The sequence below is a fragment of the Dipodomys ordii genome, unplaced genomic scaffold, assembly GCF_000151885.1.
Source record: "Dipodomys ordii isolate 6190 unplaced genomic scaffold, Dord_2.0 Scaffold148, whole genome shotgun sequence".
NCBI classification, from domain to species: domain Eukaryota; kingdom Metazoa; phylum Chordata; class Mammalia; order Rodentia; family Heteromyidae; genus Dipodomys; species Dipodomys ordii.
In genome coordinates, this window is record NW_012267364.1 from 2,381,174 (window position 1) to 2,403,771 (window position 22,598).

At 44.5% G+C, this 22,598-nt stretch overlaps 2 protein-coding genes across 2 annotated transcripts in view; both read left to right on the forward strand.

The window, feature by feature from the left end:
• Positions 1–7,726, forward strand: part of Lrit1 (leucine-rich repeat, immunoglobulin-like and transmembrane domains 1) — an 11,750-nt gene extending 4,024 nt beyond the window's left edge. The window contains exons 3-4 of the mRNA XM_013032083.1: positions 4,516–4,821; positions 6,741–7,726. Of these exons, the coding sequence (XP_012887537.1) occupies positions 4,516–4,821; positions 6,741–7,726 (1,292 nt within the window). The remainder of the gene's footprint in view (positions 1–4,515; positions 4,822–6,740) is intronic.
• Positions 7,727–14,100: 6,374 nt separating this feature from the next.
• On the forward strand, positions 14,101–18,238 carry Lrit2 (leucine-rich repeat, immunoglobulin-like and transmembrane domains 2). Its single transcript, XM_013032064.1, has 3 exons — positions 14,101–14,210; positions 14,505–15,286; positions 17,490–18,238. Exons 1-3 carry the CDS (start codon positions 14,101–14,103, stop codon positions 18,236–18,238), a joined length of 1,641 nt encoding a protein of 546 aa, XP_012887518.1.
• The last annotated feature ends 4,360 nt before the right edge of the window (positions 18,239–22,598 follow it).

Sequence of the window (22,598 nt, forward strand, 5' to 3'; positions counted from 1 at the left end):
TCCTCTCCTTCTCCTTCTCCTTCTTCTTCTTCTTCTTCTTCTTCTTCTTCTTCTTCTTCTTCTTCTTCTTCTTCTTCTTCTTCTTCTTCTTCTTCCTTCTCCTCCTCCCCTCCCCCTCCTCCTCCCTCTCTTTCCTTTTGCCTCTCCTCTTTCCCTCCCTCCCTCCTTCCTTCCTTCCCTCCTTCCTTCCTTCCTTCTTTCATTCCTTCCTTCTCCCTCCCTCCCTCCCTCCTTCCTTCCTTCCGTCATTCCTCCCTCCCTCCCTTCCTTTCCTCCTCCTCCTCCTCTTCTTCTTTTTCTTCTTCCTTCTCCTCCTCCTCCCCTCCCCCTCCTCCTCCCTCTCTCTTTCCTCCTCCCTTCCTCCTCCCCCTTCCTCCTCCTCCCCATCCTCCTTCCTTTCTCCTCCTCCCCCTCCTCCTTCCTTCCTCCTCCTCTTTCCTCCTTCCTTCCTCCTTCTCCTCCTCCTTCCTTCCTTCCTTTTTTCCTCCCTCCCTTCCTTTCCTCCTCCTCCTCTTCTTCTTTTTCTTCTTCTTCCTTCTCCTCCTCCTTCCCTCCCCCTGCTCCTCCCTCTCTCTTTCCTCCTCCCTTCCTCCTCCTCCCCCTCCTCCTTCCTTCCTCCTTCTCCTCCTCCTCCTCCTCCTCCTCCTCCTCCTTTTGGCTAGTCATGGGGCTTGAACTCAGGGCCTGGATGCTGTCCCTGAGCTTCTTTGTGCTCAACTCTAGCACTCTACCACTTGACCCACAGCACCACTTCCAGATTTTTCTGAGTAGTCTTTTTTAGAAATAAGAGCCTTGCAGACTACAAACAATGATCCTCAGATCTCAGCCTTCTGAGTAGCTAGGATCACAGGCCTAAATCTGATTCTTTAGCTGGAAAATAAAAGTCATACCTCCCTAGCATGTTTGGGTAAAGATGGAGAAAGCCACAATGTAACCTTCTTGGGAGTTCAAGGTTCAAGCCCTACTGTAGCAATTCATGTCCCAGTGTTGTGAACTAAAAAAAAAAAAAACAGAAGCAAAAACACACACACACACACCCTCAAACAAAACAAAATGAAAACAAAAGTACAACAGGTCTTCCAGATTATAAGAGCAATAGGAAGCTCCTTTGAGACTTTTCCCACCTCAGGGTTCAATAGGTTTGTGCATCGCATCACCAGATTTCTCTCTCTCTCTCTTTCTTCCTTTTTTGTTGGTTGTAGGGTTTGAACTCTGGGCCTGGACGCTGTGCCTCAGTTTTTCAGCTCAAGGTGAGCCCTCTACCACTTGAACCACAGTACCACTTCTGGTTTTCTGAGTGGCTTATTGGAGATGAGGGTCTCATGGACTTTCCTTGCCCAGGCTGGCTTTGAACTTCAATCCTCAGATCTCAGCCTCCTGAGTAGCTAGGATTACAGGCATGAGTCACTGGCTCCTGGCTACCAGATTTCTTTATCTTTCCTCTTCCTCTTTGTTACAAAGCAGAGACTTAATAGGTGAACTAATTCCCATATTCTTCCCAAGGTACCCACTTTGACCTCAGAATGACAGATGAGGCATAACTGGAAAATCTATTTGAATTATGTATCAGTTACACAAATATAAACATTTAAAACATAACCAAGAAAACTAATGACCCATTTGTCATTAGCCTTCCTACTCTCATTCTTTCATTCCAGAAACATCCCTATTTTTTGCAATACATTCATGTATGTATACAAATTCTTACATACATGTGTGCATGAAGTTATGCATATGTGTTACTCATTTTTATCTATCTATCTATCTACCTATTACATAGCATTATCTTTCTCTTTTAACAATGTATCTCAGAGGTCTTTCTAAATTATGGCAAATGGAACAAATTGCCTTTTTTAAACTACTGCACATTATTCCATAGTATACTTTACCACCTAGTATAGTAGCCATCCCTCCTCAAAGCACCTTTAGAATGTCTTCCTTATTTTGCTAACACCTGGGATGTCACAGGGAACATTCTTGGAAATATTTTTTTGTGTGCAAACGCACGTGTTGCTGAAGGATAAGAGCTGGAAAGTACAATTGTTAAGTCATGGAGTGTGCATAGTGTGCATTTTACACTCAGCCTCATAGTTCAAACATGGCTGGTACAATTCGTACTCTCCACCCTGTGTGTAAGACCATTCATTCATAAGCTCTTTTTTCTTTTTGACAGCATTAATTCTGAACCCTGGGCCTTGTGCTAGCTAGTTAGGTGCTCTACTGCTGAACCTTGCCTCCAGCCAACAAATTACATTCTCTCTCTCTCTCTCACTATTTTCCTCTCTCTCTCGTCCCTTTATCCTTTTGTGGTGCTATACCACTTGAGCCATTTCACCAGTCAAGATCATTCATTCCTTGTAATCACCCAGTGATTTGTGTGTGTGCGTGTGTGCGCGATTCTGGGTACTAGATATACATTAATGAACAAAACAGAAATCTAGGCTGGTTACTGGTAGCTCACACCTCTCATCCTAGCTATTCAAGAGGCTGTGATCTGAGGATTGAGCTTCAAAGGCAGCCCAGAAAGACAAATCCATGAGAGTCTTTAATGAACCAGTAACAATCTAGAAGTAGATGTATGGCCCAGGGGTAGAGCATCAGCCTTGAGTGAAAAAGCTGACAGTGTGAGGCCCAGAGTTCAAGCCTTAGTAACAGTATATACACACCACCACCATCAGAAATCAGAAATCTATTCCCTTATTCAACTAACAAACTGGTCAAAATGCTTTACTATTGTCAGTCTGAAGGGTGAAAGCTTTACTGTTGTCTTACTTTACTTTTTGCATTGATTCTTTTGTAACAGCCTTTTGCCAAGTAGTTTACCACCAGAGCTGAGTTAGAGATGACTCTTGGGTTGTAGATATATTATGAGTGCATTGAACACCAGGTATCAGCTTTTGGCAGGATGGAGCAAGGAGGCAGAAGAAACTGGTACCCTAGTTGCCCTCAAAAGGACCTGAGAGTCAGTGACATGCAATCAGATCCAAACATTCCTTCTCTTTGACATCCCCTTCTCCAAATATATGTGCGTAAATGTATAACAAATCATGGGTTATTATACTCTATCAAACTTAATAGCAAGCCTTGGGGGATACAAAAAGAAAATCACAGCTGGATGCTGGTGATTCATACTATAATCCTAGTTACTCAAGAGGCTAGGGACTAAAGATCAGGGTTCAAAGTCAGCCCAGGCAGGAAAGTCTCTGAAACTGTTATCTCCAATTAACCACCAAAAAGCCAAAGTGGCTTTGTGTTTCAAGTGGTAGCGCATCAGCTTTGAGTGAGAAAGCTCAAGGACAGTGCTCTGAGTTAAAGCCCTCAATGCTGGCACACCTTCCCCACAAAACAGAACATTATAATAAATGCTTTCATCTTGTATTTTAGAAATGAAAACTCATCCCCTCTATCATTCTTTCTTATCCTGCCCTCCTTCACCCTTTCTCAAAACAATTTCAACAAGATCCATTGCTGCCTGCCTGCTTGCTTGCTTTTCTTTCTTCTTTTCTTTTCTTTTCTCTTTGTTTCTTTTTTGTCAGTCATGAGACTTGAACTCAGGGCCTGGGTGCTGTCTCTGAGCTTTTACACTAAAGGTTAGTACTCTACCACTTTGAGCCACTGCACTGCTTTCAGTTTTCTGGTAGTTAATTGGAGATGGGAGTCTCACGGACTTTCCTGACTGGTTTGGCTTCGAACCATGATCCTCAGATCTCAGCCTCTTCCGTAGTTAGGATAGCAGGTGTGAGCCACCAGTGCCTTGCTCATTTCTTTAAAAATATTCAATACTAAGAGGTCTGGGGATATGTCATGCAATTTGATTTTCCATTCTTCATACTCCACCATTTTCCCCATTTGAGCGTATGTCAAAGGGAACTGTTACTCAGAACCATTCTTTTTTTTGGGGGGGGGTCCGGTCATGGGGCCTGAACTCTAGGCCTGGGCGCTGTCCCTCAGCTCTTCAGCTCAAGGCTAGCGCTCTACCACTTGAGCCACAGTGCCACTTCTGGTTTTTTTCTTTTTGCTAATGTGGTGCTGAGGAGTAGAACCCAGGGCCTCATACATGCAAGGCAAGCACTCTACCACTGAGCCACCTTCCCAGCCCAACTCAGAACCATTCTTATTGCCATTTATCCTGGGATGCCTGGGCTTAAGGGTCAGGAGCCAGAGAAGCAAAATGCATTCTGGCATATTCCAATTATTATAGTCTGCCCCCTGCCCCACCAGGGGCTTGAAAAAATTAGCTTCAGTATGACGTCAGTAATTGCATTTTGTCAGTATGCCGTGTGACTTGCCCAGTACTTTTATTTATGCTGACAGAACCTAGAAGGCAAGTAATGGTGCTATTCAAAATAAAGAAGCCAGTTTAAGATCATATAACTAACAAGACAGGGAGCTGGGCCTGTAGGCCAGTTCTACTTACTTTGTCTGAGCTGCTTCATTTTACCTAAGGGGAAAGGCAGACCTGAGGATCTGGGTATCTTGGCCTCACTTCTTGCTTTCTCTCACACACGCCTGCAGGTCTACAGGACAACCCATGGGTATGTGACTGCCGACTGTATGAACTGGTCCATCTTCTGGATGGCTGGGTCCCAACCTTGGTCTTCATTGAAGCCAGATTGAAGTGTGGCAGCCCACGTAGCCTGTCTGGAGTGGCCTTCAGCCAACTGGAGCTCAGGAAATGTCAGGGTCCAGAGCTGCATCCAGGGGTGACCAGCATCATATCCCCTGTGGGTAGCACAGTATTGCTGCGCTGTGGAGCCACTGGGGTCCCTGGGCCTGAGATGAGCTGGCGAAGAGCCAACGGGCACCCAGTCAATGGCACAGGTATGTGAACTACAGCAGGAACATTTTTAGGGTGTATGTGCCAGTACTGGGGCTTATACTCAGGGCCTTTCACTTTTGCTTGGCTTTTTCACTCAAGGGTGGTACTCTACCACTTGAGCCATACTTCCATGTGAAGCTTTTTTACTGGTTAATTGGAGATAAGACTCTCGCAGGCTTTGAACTGTGATTCATAGATCTCAGCTTCCTGATATCTAACAGATATGAGCCACCAGTGTCCCATCCATTCAGGGACTTCCAGACTGGATTGTAGTGTTCGAGGGACTCAGGGTAGACTTTCATTTGTCTGAATGGAGTTGGATAGCATCCAACTCAGTATCAACAACTTAAAAATTGTTAAGGCCCCTTGTCCCCATGTTCCAAACCTGTCCTGTATTCAAGACTCAGGACCATCTTGGGAAGAATTTTAAAAAGTGATATTTGGTCAAAAAACACTCTTGTAGTGTTATTTTTTTGTTTTTTCCAGTCCTGGGACTTGAACTCAGGGTCTGGGCACTGGTGTCCCCGAGCTACTTTTGCTCAAGGCTAGCACTCTACCACTTGAGCCATACTGCCACTTTTGCCTTTTTCTGTTTATGTGGTGCTGAGGAATCGAACCCAGGGCCTCGAGCATGCAACGCGAGCGCTCTACCACTGAGCCACCTTCCCAGCCCCTCCCAGCCCTCTTTTAATGTATTTCATACTGATAGCAAGTTTCCCAATTGTGAAAATTAAGTGAGGGTTAATGGAGGTTATCATCTCCTGAGCCCTTCATCTGTGTTGGTCATTATGTGAAGTGAATTATGCCCAGAATGTCATTGAACTTTAAAGAATAACCTGATTATCCTTATTTTGCAAGCGAGTAAATGGGAAGTAAATGCTTGGCCAACATCATACAGCTTGTGAGAAAAAACTAGGATTCCAACTGTGTGTCCTATTTCTGTTAGGCTGTGTGGGCAGTAATGATTCATCTCTGCCATGGTGACAGAGAAGGTGGGAGTCACAGCCATCCACAGGCAGAAAAATGAGGTGGAGGAGGAATGATTTAGCACTGAATCAGTAAACCTCACATGCCTCCTGGCCTTCTCACTCAACTAGATCGGCAAGGGGTTTATAAATAAATTCACAAACAAAATGGTACCCAAAGCTCCATTGTGTAAATCAAGAAGGTAAAGGTGCTCTGGCTGACTTGGTAGTGGGTGTGAGTAGGGATGGGAAGGGAACTTCCAACTAGGCCTTTGCCTTCTGCTCACTACCTGGCCAGCCTCCCTTCCAATGCACCTGCCTCTACAAGACTCCAGCACCCTAAAAAAAACACACTTTGAGCCAGTTGCCTGTAATCCCAGCTACTCAGGAGGCTGAGATTAGAGGTTCACGGTTCAAATCCAGCCCCGCTAGTAAAGGCCCCATGAGACTCTTATTTCCAATTAACCACTCAAAAACCGGAAGTAGAGCGGTGGCTCAAAATGGTAGAGTGCTAGCCTTGAGCAAAAGAGCCTCAGGGAAAGTGCCCAAGCCCTGAGTTCAAGCCTCACAGGTGCCAAAAACAAAACAAAACAAACAAAGCAAAGCACTCTGAACAGCTCAGAATTTGAATGACAGTTTATTCTTAGGCTCAGCCTCTGCCTGGAGTTCCAAGGACTCTCCTCACACTTGGAGCCCGGGTAATCTTGAGACCCTTGGCTAGTCTAAGCCAACGGCATTCAGCTATGAATGCAAAGGTCTGGCCTTGAATGACCCAATGAACTGATCCTTGAACGATGTGAAAGCTGAATTTCTGCCAGTGTGTTCTTGGGATGACAAGGTATTCATGATCGAGTGTGCAAACCAGGAGCTGTGAACTTAGCGCTGGCAGAGGATGGGGGTGGTGTTGGTGGAGCTGAATGCATTCCTCCTCCCACGTCTGCCTCCTCTCTCCCTAGTGCACCAAGAAGTCTCCAGCGATGGCTCCAGCTGGTCTCTGCTGGACCTACCTGCAGTGTCTGGCCTGGACTCTGGAGACTACATCTGCCAGGCCCAGAACTTCCTGGGAACCTCCGAGATGCTCATCTCCCTGCTGGTCACGGAACCCCAGACTTCCACGGAGCACAGTGGGGGGCTCCCGGGGGCCTTGCTGGCAAGGGTAGGGGAAGGGGTGGAGGCTGCGGCTTACAACAACAAACTGGTGGCCAGACACATCCCCCGTGTTCCCGAGCCTCCTGGCCGGGGCCCTCGGCCCTCGGTGGCCAGCCCGAGGGAGGAACTGACCCTGCAGCATCTGCAGATGGGCGCCGCCTCTGCCTCGGATCGGCAGGAGGAGCCCCAGGAGGCCCAGATGGTGAGGTCTCTCAAGGTGGTGGGGGACACGTACCACAGCGCGTCCTTGGTGTGGAAGAACCCCCCTTCTGGAAACGCCACGGCTGTCAGCGTGCTCTACGCGGTGTTTGGGCAGCGGGACATGAGCAGGGTGATGGTCCAGCCCGGGAAGACCAGCGTGACCATCGAGGGCCTGGCGCCCAAGACCAAGTACGTGGCGTGCGTGTGCGCGCGGGGCGTGGTGCCACGCAGAGAGCAGTGCGTCATCTTCTCCACGGACGAGGTGGTGGACGCCGAGGGCACCCAGCGCCTCATCAACATGGTGGTGATCAGCGTGGCTGCCATCATCGCGCTGCCCCCCACGCTGCTGGTCTGCTGCGGGGCCCTCCGCAGGCGCTGCCGCAAGTGCCGCGCCGCCGCCGGGGGCTCGGCCGACGCTGCCGGGGGAGCCTACGTCCACCTGGAGAGGCTGCGCCACAGCCAGGACGGCTCCGACTTGCTCTCCAGGAATAGCCTCAGCGAGGCGGACAGGCTCCTCTCGGCCAGGTCCAGCCTGGACTCTCAGGCCTTGGGGGTCAGGGCGGGCAGGCGCATCCATGAGTACTTCTGCTAAGGCTTGCTCCGCGCTTCCCGGTCAAGGTCAGGCAGGTCACTCTGACGCCTGCCTGTGGGCTCGACCATTGCGACCTAGCGACTGGATGGTCAGCAAACGCTGTCTTAAGCAATCGTGTGCCAGGAAGGGTCTGTCCTGAGTCCTTCATACTGCATTCACTCATTCAACTCTGAAAGCCATCCTTGGTTTATCAGGCACCAGTTCTTCTCTCCATTTTTTTTCTTCCTAAAGGGAAAACATAAAGGGGTTAAGTAAGTGGCCTCTATCCATCAGTGTTTTGCTGCCTAACAAATAAAAGCAAAACCTGCCAGGCTCCTACTGTAGCCCACACCTATAAAACTACAAAGGAAGATGACGGAGATCAGAAGATCCCTGTTCAAAACCAGCCCGAGCAAACACATCCAAGAGACTCTTTACCTTCAATTATCCAGCATAATGCCAAAAGGGGAGTTGTGGCTCCAGTGATAGAGCGCCACCCTTGAGTGTAAAAGCTAAGGGACAGTATGAGGCCTTGAGGCCTGAGTTCAAACACTAATACAGCACACACACACACACACACACACGCACACACACACCGACACCTCACTCATTGATGTGATGGAATTCTAACATCTATTCTCTGAATTCCAACATTTGTTTTCAGTGTATCTCTGCTGCTCAGAGATAACCGATTTTCAATAAATTCTAAGGTTTGGGTGATGCCCAGGAGAATTTTGCTCATTTTTTCTCAGGGTGTGAGGAGGGAGGGAATCCAACAGACCTTCTCTGGAAGAGCTATTTTCATACCTAGTGCTGCCAGGCTCCCTAGATCGCCATTACGTCCGTGAATCCTATGGAAACTTACATGAGGATTTGCAAATATCTTGGAGCTCTCCTGGTCACTCAGTGGACCACTTCAGAAGAGGACTTTGGTTCGGTTTTGCATAAGGCTGAAAACCATTGGGTTGGTGTCTCATTTCACAGGAGAAAATGCATATTCCCAGGGAAGGGATGGCTTCACTTGTTCCTGGTCCACAGAGCTGAGCTCTAGCAGGGAGCAACCAAAATACCTAGTTTCAACTCTGGGGCAACAGCTGAGAATATTTGGGGACAGCTAGTCATCCATAGGAATTATTTTGTTAGTCACGAGCAAGAGACTCTACATCATGGAAATATTTACAAGATATAAATCCCTTTCACACTTACAAAAGACCTTTCAGAATATCTCTCCTAATTTTCTCACATTTAAATTCTCATGACAACCCAATTCTGCTTCATTCTGCAGATGACAAATCTGAGAACCAAAGAATTGATCTTTGCAGGGGAGAGGTAGATTATCTTTTGGGATCTGGGTTGGACAAGTTTTTAGCTGGACTAAGGGTCTTTATTTGGCATGGATCTTGGCAATGTGACCCATAATAGATTCGCTATGGAAAATGAGTTGTTTCAGAGGCACTGAAACCTAGGATCAACACAATGACAACACTTGTGCATATAAGCCTACAGTTTCAACACCTGGATATTTTTCTGCCACTGTCTAAGGGATATATTTGATTATATCTGTGAGCCATTATCATTGGTAAGAAAAACTATTCAGTTTGATGATGACTGAGACTATCTACATCAAGGGCCAGTGTTTCTTTGTAAACAAAAACAGATAATAAATATTATGGGGCTTATCAATGTTCAACTCTGGTAATGGGATGTAAATTCAATAACAATCTGTGAGTTAATGGCATGGCTTTGGACCAATAAAATGTTATTTATAAAAAAGCAGATGAAAATCTGGATTGAGCCCATAGATTATAGTTTGTCAACCCCTTATCTGGGTGTATATGTATATTTCTACTGTGTCTATGGATTCTCAAGACTTGATTAGAATAGTTGAATACAGGAGGAGAGTGGCAAACAACTCTTAAATCAGAACAAATATAAATGTAGCAGGCAAAAACAGCTCTCTGAGTCAGATGTCAGTGGCTCACGCCTGTAATCCTAACTACTCAGGAGGCTGAAATCTGAGGATCACAACTTGAAGCAAGCATAGGGAGTAAAGCTTGTGAGACTCTTATCTCCAATAAACTACTCAAAAACCAGAAGTAGGGCTGTGGCACAAGTGGTAGAGTGCTGTCCAGGTACTGACTTCAAACCCTAGAACCCGCTCTCTCTCTCTCTCTCACTCTCTCTCTCTCACACACACATACACACACACATACACACAACCACAAAAAATCAAAGATGTCGCCTTTAAATGTTGACTTAAGCCTGACTGAAAAATTATTGATCCCAAACAGTTGACATTAGTGAACTCTGAAGAAAAATCAGGAACTTGGAAGCATGCATTAGCTAGTATGCTAATATCAGAGAGAGACAGAGACAGAGATGGAGAGACAGAGAGAGAAACAGAGAGAGATACGTTTGGGAGGTATCAAGTGATTCAAAGGGGGAAGAGGAGAAGGAGCAAATTAAACTTTCCAGTGATTTTCTAGAATCCCCATTCATGGGCCATAGTCTTCAAAATAGTCATCCTCAGCCTTCCAATGCCCTCTGTCAACCTCCCTTCATAAGTTTGGTTTTCCCTGATTGGCTTTTATAGGGAAAGTTCATTCTGAATTGTCCCCAAAAGTATTTAAGTCACTTCAAAACTTATCATATTACAAAAAATAAATGGTGTCTGGTTTATCTATTAATCTTGTAGTATATAGTGAGTATGAGTCATTTCATGAAAACTGAATTATCTCTGAGTGTCCTAGAAGATGATGACATGATGCTCCATGATGACTTCCGGTGGGTTTACCTTACAAGTTTACTTTGGATGTTGGTTGTAATCTCCATCATGTCTCTTATTTTTTCCAACTAGGTAGAAGGCAAGCCTGAAGTCACTTTATTTTCAGTTACCCAAGTTTCAGGGTAAACTAAAACAATAGACTTTACATTCTGGAAAGTGGACGTGGGCATTAGATGAGACTATCAACAGACTCAATGAGCAGATTATTCAAAGGTGCACAGCTGATAATTCTGGTTTTAACTTTCATATAATCTAGTAAAGACAAACATGGATTGACAAGCATTTGAGTATATTTTACTTAGTTGCAAGGACATTGTAAGCAGGCTATATTTATGACACAGTAGTGTTTCCCCAATTCTAGTGGCCTAAAACATATCCCTTTATTTCCACTCTTTAAGAGTGTGTTTGATGAATCAGAGGCCTGGCTCACTTGGTAAACCAAAAGCATCAGCTACCAAGTTGGAGACCCGGTCCTGAATCTAAAAAATAAAAAGAGTGTATTTGAATGAGAAGGAGATGTGGATGAGGGAGAGGGTTGGGAGGAGAGGGCTTTGCATCATTTATTCACTCAAGGACCAGGCTGATGGAGGCTCCACCATCTGGGATGCCAACAGTTGTCTCAGCAGGGCAGGAGACTGAAGAAGAAGGGCTTTCTCAAACATCATTTTACTCAAACATTGCACTCGGTATAACATGAGTCACAAGGTCTACATAGTTCAGGAGGGCTAGGATATGGTGATCTTTTACATGTCTTCCACAGGCACAGCCCAGTGCATGAGTGGCCTGGGAAACAACTCAGACATGAGTGGAAAGGACCGGAAAGAGTTCGAGCTCAAAAAGGACTGAGGAAAGAGTTCTAGCTCGGGAAAGAAAGGCAAGTTATGTTTAGTCTCTCATAGGTTTTCCAGTTCTCTATCTGGGCTATGTGCAAGTTTTGTTAATATTACGGATTTATTTGCAAACAGTGTTTGTTTGCTAGTAGCAGTGAGTGGAATTTTCTAATGGAACAGACAGGATAGTCTCATCAAGTCTATCAGGAGCCATTTATATCTAGTCATTTCATAAGCACAAAGTAGTTCTGTTTCTTTTAAGAATTCTAAGAGCCAAATTTCTGGAGGTTTCTACAGGAAGGGACATGAGGCTAGCACAGTTTTAGATCCCCTCCCCTTTATTGTCAGGGTTTCTTAGCCACAAGTTATGTCACCTGAGTGACTTGTCCCTTTGATTGTCCCAGTCCTTTGTCTTGTCTCCCACCATTAACTACTCCTAACACCTTTATGCCAAATCAGGAAACCAGAAAATGAAGTTGGTCAGAAGAGGAGGGGGGGGGCTAGATGATTGCATGCCAGTGCAGGTTCTTCACAAGTTCTCAGCCAATTATGGATGGAGCCATATTTGTGTTAAAAGGTTAGCATGGAATAAGCAGAGAAGAAATAATAGGGAAGTAAGAAGATTCTTTAGGCTTTTTTATTTGGCTGTAAGAGGGAAGGAATTCACAAGTGGTTCTGGATAGATTAAGTTGTGTGTGTTTTCACAAAGCAAGTCTGCTGTAGTCTTGGCAAACTTGATAGAGGACTCGGGAGTGAGAATTTCACATCCACATTGATTCTATCAGCAGGGTGAAGTGGCTTATGCTTTTAATCTTAGTGACTCAGGAGGCTGACATTTTAGGATTGAGGCTCAGTCAGTCCAAGAAGACAAATCCAGAAAACCTTTATCTCCAATGAACCAGCAAAAAGCCAGATGTGGAGTTGTGGCTCAAGTGGTAGGGTTTGATTTGAGTGAAAAACCTAAGCAAGAGCATGATGAACCGAGTTCAAGCCCCCAGCACTGGCATACATACACACACAAAGAAGATGACTCCATCAGACCACACTGGCCAGCTCTGGCACCTCCGTCCTCTGTCATTGGGAGGGGCTGCCTTGGAAGGTGCATGGCCCCATTAAACACTTCTTGCAGTTCAGCAGTAGCTCCCCTCTTGAAAGATATCAAGGTAGCACATCTTTACCTGTATCACAAACATTATGTTCATTTTATACATTTTGTTTTGGATTTTTATTTTTTGGGGGTGGGGGAATCACAGAGATGTATCCAGATTGTAGATTTAGGTTGCCTGGGAACTTCAGCAAATACATCTGGATGAGTGAAAACCCTGCAATGTAATCAGCTTAGCTGGTGACCCATTTCCTGCTCACTGGTTAGCTACTAAGCGGATTTTTTTTTCACTGAGGCCTTTTGTAGGGTATATTGTATATCATGAGTCTTACAGGAAACCACAGGATTCTAACGTGCTCCCAATTAATAGAGAAGTTGACAGGAATCCGTTATCAGGCTGGGAAGGTGGCTCAGTGATAGAGTGCTTGCATTGCATGCATGAGGCCCTGGTTTCGGTTCATCAGCACCACATAAGCAGAAAAACCCAGAGGTGGCCCTGTGGCTCAAGTGATAGAGTGCTAGCCTTGAGCTGAAGAGCTCAGGGACAGTGCCCAGGCCGAGTTCAGGCCCTATGACCAACCAAAAAAAAAAGAATCTGTTATCATAAGATGTGAATGAATGGGATCTTCTATTAGTTAGGTTCTTTATTTGAAAAAAAATGTATCATATGCCAAGTGCTTTCTTTAAATAATACCAAAATTTCTCAGAAGCACTGTGAGGTATTACCTAATAGTCTCACTCTACAGAAGAGAAAACCAGAAACATAGAGGTAAAATAACATTGCCAAACCCTCAAGGCTCAGAAGCACAAGCAATAAGAAAGTTTTAATGGGGAAGGTTTATCACTAATTTGCTCACCAGTCCATTTCTGGCACCTAGCAAGTGTCTAGCCTAGAGAAGAAGACCAATAAATATCAAGAGACTGAATTATAGCAGAGCAATATAATATCATACATGCCACTTTAAAAATGCAAGTAACTAACTTTATGATGTGAAATACATCATATTTAAGATAAAGGCCAGAAAAAGATCTACCACTGATCCATATCCCCAGCCTCCAAAGCTTTGGTTTTATTGTAAAATGTCATCCTGTGTTTGAAACTGCACTGTGCTCAGTAGGTGCAGCTGTTTTGGTGCAGTGGAAGCATGGCTAACACACCTCCCAAAGTTTAGGGGAGAGAATAAGTGATAAGAATGATTGCAGCTTGACTTTATTCACTTATCATCTGCTGTCACTTCAAGAAAATAGATAGAAATTCTAGGCTTAAGGGGCTAGCTGGGAAAGATGAAGTATTCAATGGATTCTGGCCAAATCTCTTGAACTGCAGTGGTACTCAGCATAGGTACTCACCTACTTAATTTGCAGACTTCCCTGCAAGAGACTGAGAGGAGAGAGGACCAGGAGAAAGCCGGATATTTGATTTACGAATTTGCTTTTCAAACTTAAGAAGTAGATGAAGGGTGAATGTCCTGATCTTAGATAAGAGACCTAACTCCGTCTACATGGGTTCTTCCTGAGCCTGTGATCTGGGCCATTATAGACATCTAGACACTCAGGGGCTTTGCTACTGTTGTCCTGACCTACATCACCATGGATTACCAATAATAGGATTTGTCATGTGGAAGCTGGGGCTATGCTTATTCAAAGCAGACAAGGCGGTCTCTTACAGAGAAATATGGCTTTAGGTTGTTACTATTTCCTGCTAGTTCTGGTTCTCTTGGACACCCAGGCAGCTCAGCCTTTCTGCCTGCCAGGATGCATCTGCTCAGAGGAAAATGTTGGCAGGTGCGCTGTTCTGGCAGAATGCCAGAGGGTTGTAGGGGTCGGGCTTTCTGTAGAGATGATGCAGAGTGTACGTATACTTAGAACTGGCAGGAAATTTGAATTTCTATGGGACTGATTTCATTGGTGCTGGATTTTGGTGAGCTGAGTGTTTTAAAATCAAATATAGGTCTTTTTCAGTTCATTAAATAGTAGCTTTATTTTTCATCTAATTTACAAATCTCATGCCAGGATTTACCACCTATCACTTTCAAATCCCTGGTACTCATCCTAAAGCTTTTCCGGTTTCTTGTACAGGACTCTGAAGTGTATGTCTATCTCTTTGGGAAAGATTCCAAGGAACCTTCCTGACGAGCTCAAGCAAATGCGAATTGAAAACTCACCCTTGTATGAACTTGCCCGAGCATCTTTCATCAACACGAGCACCTTGGAGTACCTTTGGCTCAACTTTAACAATGTCACTGTGATCCATTTAGGAGCCCTGGATCTCATGCCAGAACTGAGAGAGCTGAGGCTAGAAGGGAACAAACTCCGTTCAGTACCATGGACAGTGTTCCGCGCCACTCCGCTCCTAAGAGTCTTGGATCTCAAACACAACAGGATTGATGTACTCCCTGAGCTAGCTCTTCAGTTCTTGGCCAAACTGACCTACCTTGATCTTTCCTCCAATAGGCTTACAGTGGTATCCAAGAATGTCTTTTTGAACTGGCTGGCCTACCAGAAACACCAGCAGCCTGGCTGTGGGGTGGAATTTCATTCCAGCATGGTGCTGGCACTGCACAATAACCCCTGGGTGTGTGACTGTCGTCTAAGGGGGTTTGTCCAGTTTGTCAAGTCCATTAGCTTCCCAGTTATTCTGGTGAATTCCTACCTTATATGCCAGGGCCCTCTCTCCAAAGCAGGGCAGCTTTTTCATGAGACTGAACTTAGGATTTGCATGAAGCCACAGATCTCAACCCCTAGTGCCAATATCACCACCAAGGCAGGACAGAATATGACACTGCAATGTTTGTCACAGGCCAGCCCCTCAGCATCCATTGCATGGACGTATCCCCTAAGCACGTGGAGAGAATTTGATGGTAAGCTACATGTAACTTCTCAGTATATCTAGGAGGAGTGCAGACATCTGTAGTAACCCTACCTCATTGGGGGAGGTTCTGGACAGTCCATCATGAAAGCTATATATAGGTAAAGTTGGTATAGGTCTAAATTAACTTTGCAAAACAGAAAAGATTCCAAGGGAGTATGCCACTGTCAACATTGTTTCAAATGGTTGCGCATGGATCTTGCTGGAACATATATACATACATAGATTAAATACATATTCTGGATCTCATTTGGCATACTTTTTGAAATGTTACAGAATTGTACGTGAACAAACACATTCTTTGAGAGCCTGCTAGGGGAGAGTCATTATACTGTGAATTTTAGAATCTTAGGATTTCCAACTAGGACTGGTTCCAGAGAATATCTATTATTCTCTAACGTGAGCAAAATTGCTTGGGTGTTTGTTTAGAATGAGAATTCCCATCCCCTGCCTTGGGAAGCTGAATTCAGTGGATCCAATGCCCTAGGACATGTATTTTAGCAAGTGTTCCTTCCCTCCTCAACACTAATGCACAACTAACTCTTATCTAGTAAGGTTGAGGAGTCATATATGTACATACATATGTATGTATGTATATGTGCTAGATAACAAATGTGTATATATGTATGTACATATGTGTATATATGTATATGTATATAACATAGATATGTGTACGTCTATTATGTGTATATAGAACATATACATATATCGTGTACACATATGCATATTTATTTGCATATATATGTAGATACACATGTGTATATTATGTATATAATAGGCACATACTAGGAATATAATTTACACACGTATATATGAATTTTCAGGTCTCATGACTATGGTGATCAAACCTTATTATCTTGAAATTGTAAGCCTACATCCCATGACCTCCATGGGCTACAGAATAAGATTCAAAGTCTGCCATTACTGGAGCTGTGTATTCTTTTTTCACACCTCGTGTGGGATCCCCTGTAGCACTGGGAGGTTTCACTGGGAGGCATAGCTTCTTCAAGGCTATTTGGGAAATGAAAGGAAACACGTAGATTTCTTTATCTTCCTCTATCTAGAAGACATCTTAAAGTACTATGTTAAAATTTGGAAAATGCAGTCATCCAGGTAATTGTTATACATGGCGGCAAGCCTTGAGATGCTTTTAAAAAATACCCAATTGACTGACCTTTTTCCTCATTATTTTGGTCACATTCTTTTGACTAGAGGTTAAATGTTCATAAAGGAGAGATAAATGGTTTATCACTGTAGAAAACCCAGAAAATGCATCCAGAGTTTGCCTTTTTTGATGCTTTGTAATCCTTCTTGACATTGTGTTATATCTAGTCTCCTGGAAAAAACAACAGCTAAGACTTATTGAATACTTGGAATCAAACTTATAGATTGAAAGCTATCATTATCCTATTTTATTGTCAAGGAAATCAATGTCAAGAGAATTTAAAGCACCTTGATTAAGCACTTTGACTAAGACCATATATTTAGTAAGAGATCGGAACCCAGGTATTTGGTTCTAGGCTCTGAAGCATTGCACTTGTGGGGGTGGGAAGGTATTTGTTGGGGCTCACAGTATCAATAATACAACTCTGTGGGGGGGGGAGAGAGGGAGAGAGAGAGATGATATTGGAGCTTGAAATCAGGGCCTCATACTCTTGCTTAACTTTTTTGATCAAGGTTGGTGCTCTACCAGTTGAGCCACACTTCCAGCTTTTTGTTAATTAACTGGAAATAATAGTGTATCAGATTTGTCTGCCCACCCTGGCTTTGAACAGCGACCCTCATATCTCAGCATCCTGAATAGCTACCATGACAAGTTTGAGTCTTCTGTGTCTAATCTTTAATCATACAATTCTGAGATATCAGAAAGCCATGGTGCTAGGCTCAGCTAGGCCAAGGTAGTTGGTGGGAGAAACTAAAGTTATTAAAAGAGTATGGTGTTTATAGAAGAACCAGGTTCCAAATCAATTGTTGCTTTTTAACAACTCTCACTATCCAATCTGAAGGATTTGATTGCTCTAGTCCTCAACAGCTTATATTATTTAAATGTAATTGCTTATTAGGGGCCCTGGGAAGAGAACACTAGGCACTAAGTACATGCTTCATAGATGGTTAACATCATCTTTTGATATTGTTGGAACCTTCCAAATACCTATCAGAGAAATGCACACTGTTTTCCTCTTCTTTCCACCCAGTGTTGACCTCTTCTACTGCAGAAGATGCTACTCTGTCGCAGCTGGTCATCCCTGCTGCTCACCCAGTAGACAGCGGTAATTATACCTGTGTTGCCTCTAACTCCATTGGCAGGAACACCCTTATCATCTCTCTCCACGTCCAGCCTGTTCAGGCCCTGCCTGCATCCAATTCTCTATCCATCTCCTCAGAAGATAATGCCGATGTGGACCTTCGTGTGGTCAAGCACACCGGGCATGGAATCTTGCTGGAGTGGCTTGCTGTGGCCAACACCCCTGAGGAGTGGTTCACCCTCTACATCACATCTGAAGAGGCCCTCAGGAGGGAGGTGATCCACATGGCTCCAGGAATCAACACATATGCTGTGGAGGACCTCTTGCCTAGCACAAAATATGAGGCATGTGTAGGCCTGGGGAATCAACCCCCGCGACAAGGCCAGTGTGTGGTCTTTGTGACAGGCAAAGACGGTGGAGAGTTAGAGGCTCGTGAACGCCTCCTTCATGTCACGGTGGTGCTGTGTGTTGTGCTCCTGGCAGTGCCGGTGGGAGCTTATGTCTGGGCTGTGCAGGGTCCTTGCAGTGAGTGGGGCCTGCACTGCTACCTTCATCACAGAAAAGCCCCGCGGTGTCCCCAAGCAGTCCCACAATACAAGGATGACTCCTTTAAAGGCCATCCCACTGTCTGTGAGGATGGCGAGGGACACAGAGTTTTGGAAGAGGAGGAGGAAAAAGTAGAGGAAGATAAGATCTAATGACCCAGGCTACAGAGTAGACATGATGTGGAACATCCTCCAAATCCAACCATCCATGGCGGTTCAACTTGTGTTCAACAAGTGTTTATTGAGTACCTACTGTATTCCAAGCATGGGAACCGACAGAGGGTTTTCGAAAGTGAAAAGGGAGACATAGTTCTTCTTTTCATGCATCTGATGCCTGGACCTAGCAAATCGATTGTTTGATTTATAGACAGTGGCTGAAGATCAACAAATCTATGATCTATATATTACTCTATGTGTATAGCCCAATAACCATCACATGTTTGTATGTAGCATCTACATATAACACTTCATGTATGTTATCCTGTAAAGGAAGGTAGAATTTTTTTAAATTTTAATTGTTATTATAAAGGTGATGAGCAAAGGAGTTACAGTTACATAAATCAGGTCATGAGTACGTTTCTTTTGGGACAATATCCCCTCCTTCCCTTACTCTTTCCAAGTTATTCCTTCCCCTCCCCACCCACAAGTTGTATAGTTCATTTTCCAAATAGTATCTAGTGAATATCACTGCTACATTTGTTCATCCTTTGTCCCTCCATTTCTGTGTGACCCCTTACCTTCCCAAAGGTAGATTAAAATATCCCTTTTTATAGGTGAAGAAATTTAAGTTTGAAAAGTTTAATACTTATTTTTTAATATTACCCATCCTGCAGGTGGCAGGTGGTTTCTTCAGATAAGGGCACAACTGCCACTATAAGTATCCAATATTAGGACTTGTTGGTAATCAATATTGGTTGAAATACAGCTTTTTTGTGCTGGAATTGGGGCTTGAACTCAAGGACTAGTGTTCTTGCTTAGCTTATTAGGTCAAGGCTGGTGCTCTACCACTTGAGCCATACATCCAGTGTGCAAGACTCTGTCTTAACACCACCACCACCACCACATCCATTGCTCCAAGATGGGGCCCAGGAGTGCCTAGAGAAGCCGAAGATGTTAACTCCTCCCCCAGCTCTTACCATGCTTCATCAGCTGTGCTGCTTCCGGTTCTCTTGTCTCATCCATTCTTCACTCCCTTAAGGGAGATAGATGCCCAAACCCAAGCTGCATGTTGCACAGGTAACAGGTGCTATGGTGTCTGCCTATGATCCTCCACTTCTACCTCATCTTTTCCCTTCTCCTAACACAAGGGAAAGGCTTTTAGGACTTCTGGGGGTGGACACATCCCATCCTGGCATAAGTCTGTGGGGAAAAGTCCTTGCTCCTGGACAGGTGCTCCTATGTGTAGACCATACTCAGCCTTCCTCAACTGTCCTGTTGGAATCTCAGAACAGCACAAAGCTGGCTCTTGGTACTTGTCATCTGTCAGCTCTTGTCACCTCCAACAGCAACATGAGGAAAGCAAAGCCCAGAAAGCTTTAGTCTCTTGCCTCAAATCACGTGTAAGTGGCAACATCTAAATTTAGACCTCGGGCTGTCAAGCTGTTAAAAACATGTGATTATTTCACATGATTAGAAAGTTGAGTCAGCCACAGGAAAGGAAATAATGACTGAGTTCTTTGAATTACAACTATTGATTTTTTTTCCACACAGAGCTAATGCTTCATTCTTAGGATTTGGGAAGGAAAAGGGGGCTTTGAGCTGGGTGTTGGTAGCTCACTCCTGTAATCTTAGCTACTAAGGAGGCTGAGATGTGAGGATCATGGTTTGAAGCCAGCCCAGGCAAGAAAGTCTGTGGGACTCTTATCTCCAATTAACCACCAGAAAACTGGAAATGGAGCCATGGCTCAAAGTGGTAGAGTGCTAGCAAAACTCAGGGACAGTATCCAAGACCTGAGTTCAAGCCCCATGATCGACCAAAAAAGAAAAAAGGGTAGTATCCAGGCCCTGAGTGTCGGGAGCCAAAAGGAAGTCTCTCAGCTTGAGTATCTCACTGGAACATCTTGAGGCTGCCCCAAACAAACACCTGGTGTTTTCATCCCGCCCCAACAAGCACCCTGCAGCTACTAATGACCACCTTTTCACCTTGCCCTAAGCAAGCACCCTGCAGCTGCTTCAGCCAATGAAAAAGCTTCCATATTCCAAGCATATAAATACCCTTGTGTGAAAAATAAAAATTAGCAGCTTGATCAGAATCCTTGTCTTGCTGTCCTTCTTCCTGTCTCTTGTCCCTTCATTCCTTCTCGCTTAGGTTCAAGTCCTGCTGGTTGGGACACCTGAGTTCAAGCTGGGCTTTGCTGCCCAGCAGATGCTTAACTGGAAACCTAATATGGTACCTGCTTGTAGGTCTTGGCCTGTTCCAATATGACTCAACAGGAAGTTTCTCACACTGCCATTCCCTGATGGGGTGAGGCACAGCTGGCAGCAACTCCTTTGGTACTCACCATATTTGCTGGTCTCTTTGGTTATCTGTACCCTCTTCCTTTCTCCCAGTGTGGCTCATCCTGGCTACTAGGCCCTTTCCTTTTCCATAGTCAGTTTCCAACATTGTCTTTGTTTTGGGCCAAGTTCCCGGGCTTATCCAGGGACCCATTCTCTTCCCAAGACTCACATGCTGGTCTGTTCTTCTAGCTCAGGGGTCTTCATGGTCACTGTCCACGAGAGTACAATGTTTTCCTGGCTGTCATGGTCATTTGCCAAATCTCCCAACTCTTGCTCTTTCTGGACTGTACTAGAATAATTAAGTCTAGCTCCAGACTTCTTTCTACCCTAAACAGCCCTAGCTAAGCTGATCCTGTTTGGGGACAAAAAGCTCCATGCAAGCTTAGGCCAAGTAAAGGTCAGCAGATGAATCTGCAAATATACTGTTGTTTAAGGTGGCAATTTGGACAAATTTTGCAGCTTCCCTTAGAGTCAGATCTAGGAGTCTGGAACACTAGTCCCCTTAAGTCAGTGAGTACACATTTAAGCAGGGAGACAAGCAGAACTGTTTTTGTCCTTTCATTAGTAGATTTTATTTGCCATTTACAAAAGAGTTGATTACATGCATGTTTTAAGGACTCCAAATTCCTATGGAGGACAAGCATTATTGGGGTGGAAAATGCATTTCCACTTGTCTCCTAGTAGGGTGGAGTCCATCTTTCAATACTGTCTGATTCAGGGGCTGCAGACACCTTGGTGATGAGTGAAATGGACACATCTGGACAACATCTTGAAACACAAATCAGACATGAAGAACATCACACGAGCATACAATCTATTCACAGAAAACCACTCATGTGTTCCAGAGGGCCTATTAGTGAATGAAGCAAAATACAAAGAACAATTCAACTTATATCTCTGTCTACATGTCTATAATTTCCTTCTAAGAGGTTCCTTACGGCTTTTGTCCTGGGAGAGATGGTCACAATGACAAGGTATGCCCCAACTAAAAGACCTTGCCATGGACTAGGCGCCTGGGACCAGGTCCCTGCTACCATCCATTGTGTGGTATGGGGCTGATCACTCCTGTCTTGGAGACATAGTTCCCTTATCTCAGACAAAACACAGGCTTAAACTGGATGGATGTGGCTGCCTGACTCCAGTTCTAAGAATGGTGTAGGGTGAGGGGATAATGAAGGAAAGTGTGTGAGTCAGAACATAACCATCATCAGGCTCGGATGTGTGGTTGCCCTCAGAGGGAGGGACACTTGGCAGAGTAACTACAAGGCTTTAATACTTTCTGAACAAACTGAACTCAGAGAATCTGGCCTACAGAAAAACACCTTATATTCCTGTCACTTTACAGTTGGTTAAAATCCTCAGCACCACTATGTTCTTAGGGTTTACTTTCTTCATTTGATAGACAAGGGTTTACTTTCTGTCTTCGTTTTATAGGAAGAAGGCAATCAAGAAGTTTAAACAGTTTCCCTAAGGTGACATAATATGAGCAAAAGATCTGGATACATATGGGAGTCTCCTCAAATTTCAGCCCTCATAATCTGTCTTGCACCTTGCACTATCTCTTCAAAGAGGGCAGCCCCCAGCCTAGCTTCTTGCTAGTTGTTTTGGAGATGAAGTCTCATGGACTTTTCTACCCAGGCTGGCTTTGAATCATGATCTTATGGATCTCAGCCTCCTGAGTAGCTATGATTGTCGGCATGAGCCACCAGTGCCCGATTGCCCTTACTCTTCACAAAGTCATTTTATACTTCCATGTTGCTGGATAGAGCAAGGATTTATGATCTCATCCTATTGTCCCAACAGTTCTGGGCTCAGTCCTGTAGTCAGTATGAGTTTTCAGAGCATCAAGGGCTTTCCTCTTGCCCTCATTTGCTTTCCTATGGCTCTGTAAGCTTTGCTAACCTCCAGACTTACCCAGGGTTGAATCTTAGGGGCAAGTTTCAGCATCCAGATTCTTGTTTTCCTTGTCATATGTGGTCAGGGCCCTGATCCTTGACTAGTGATGATGAAATCT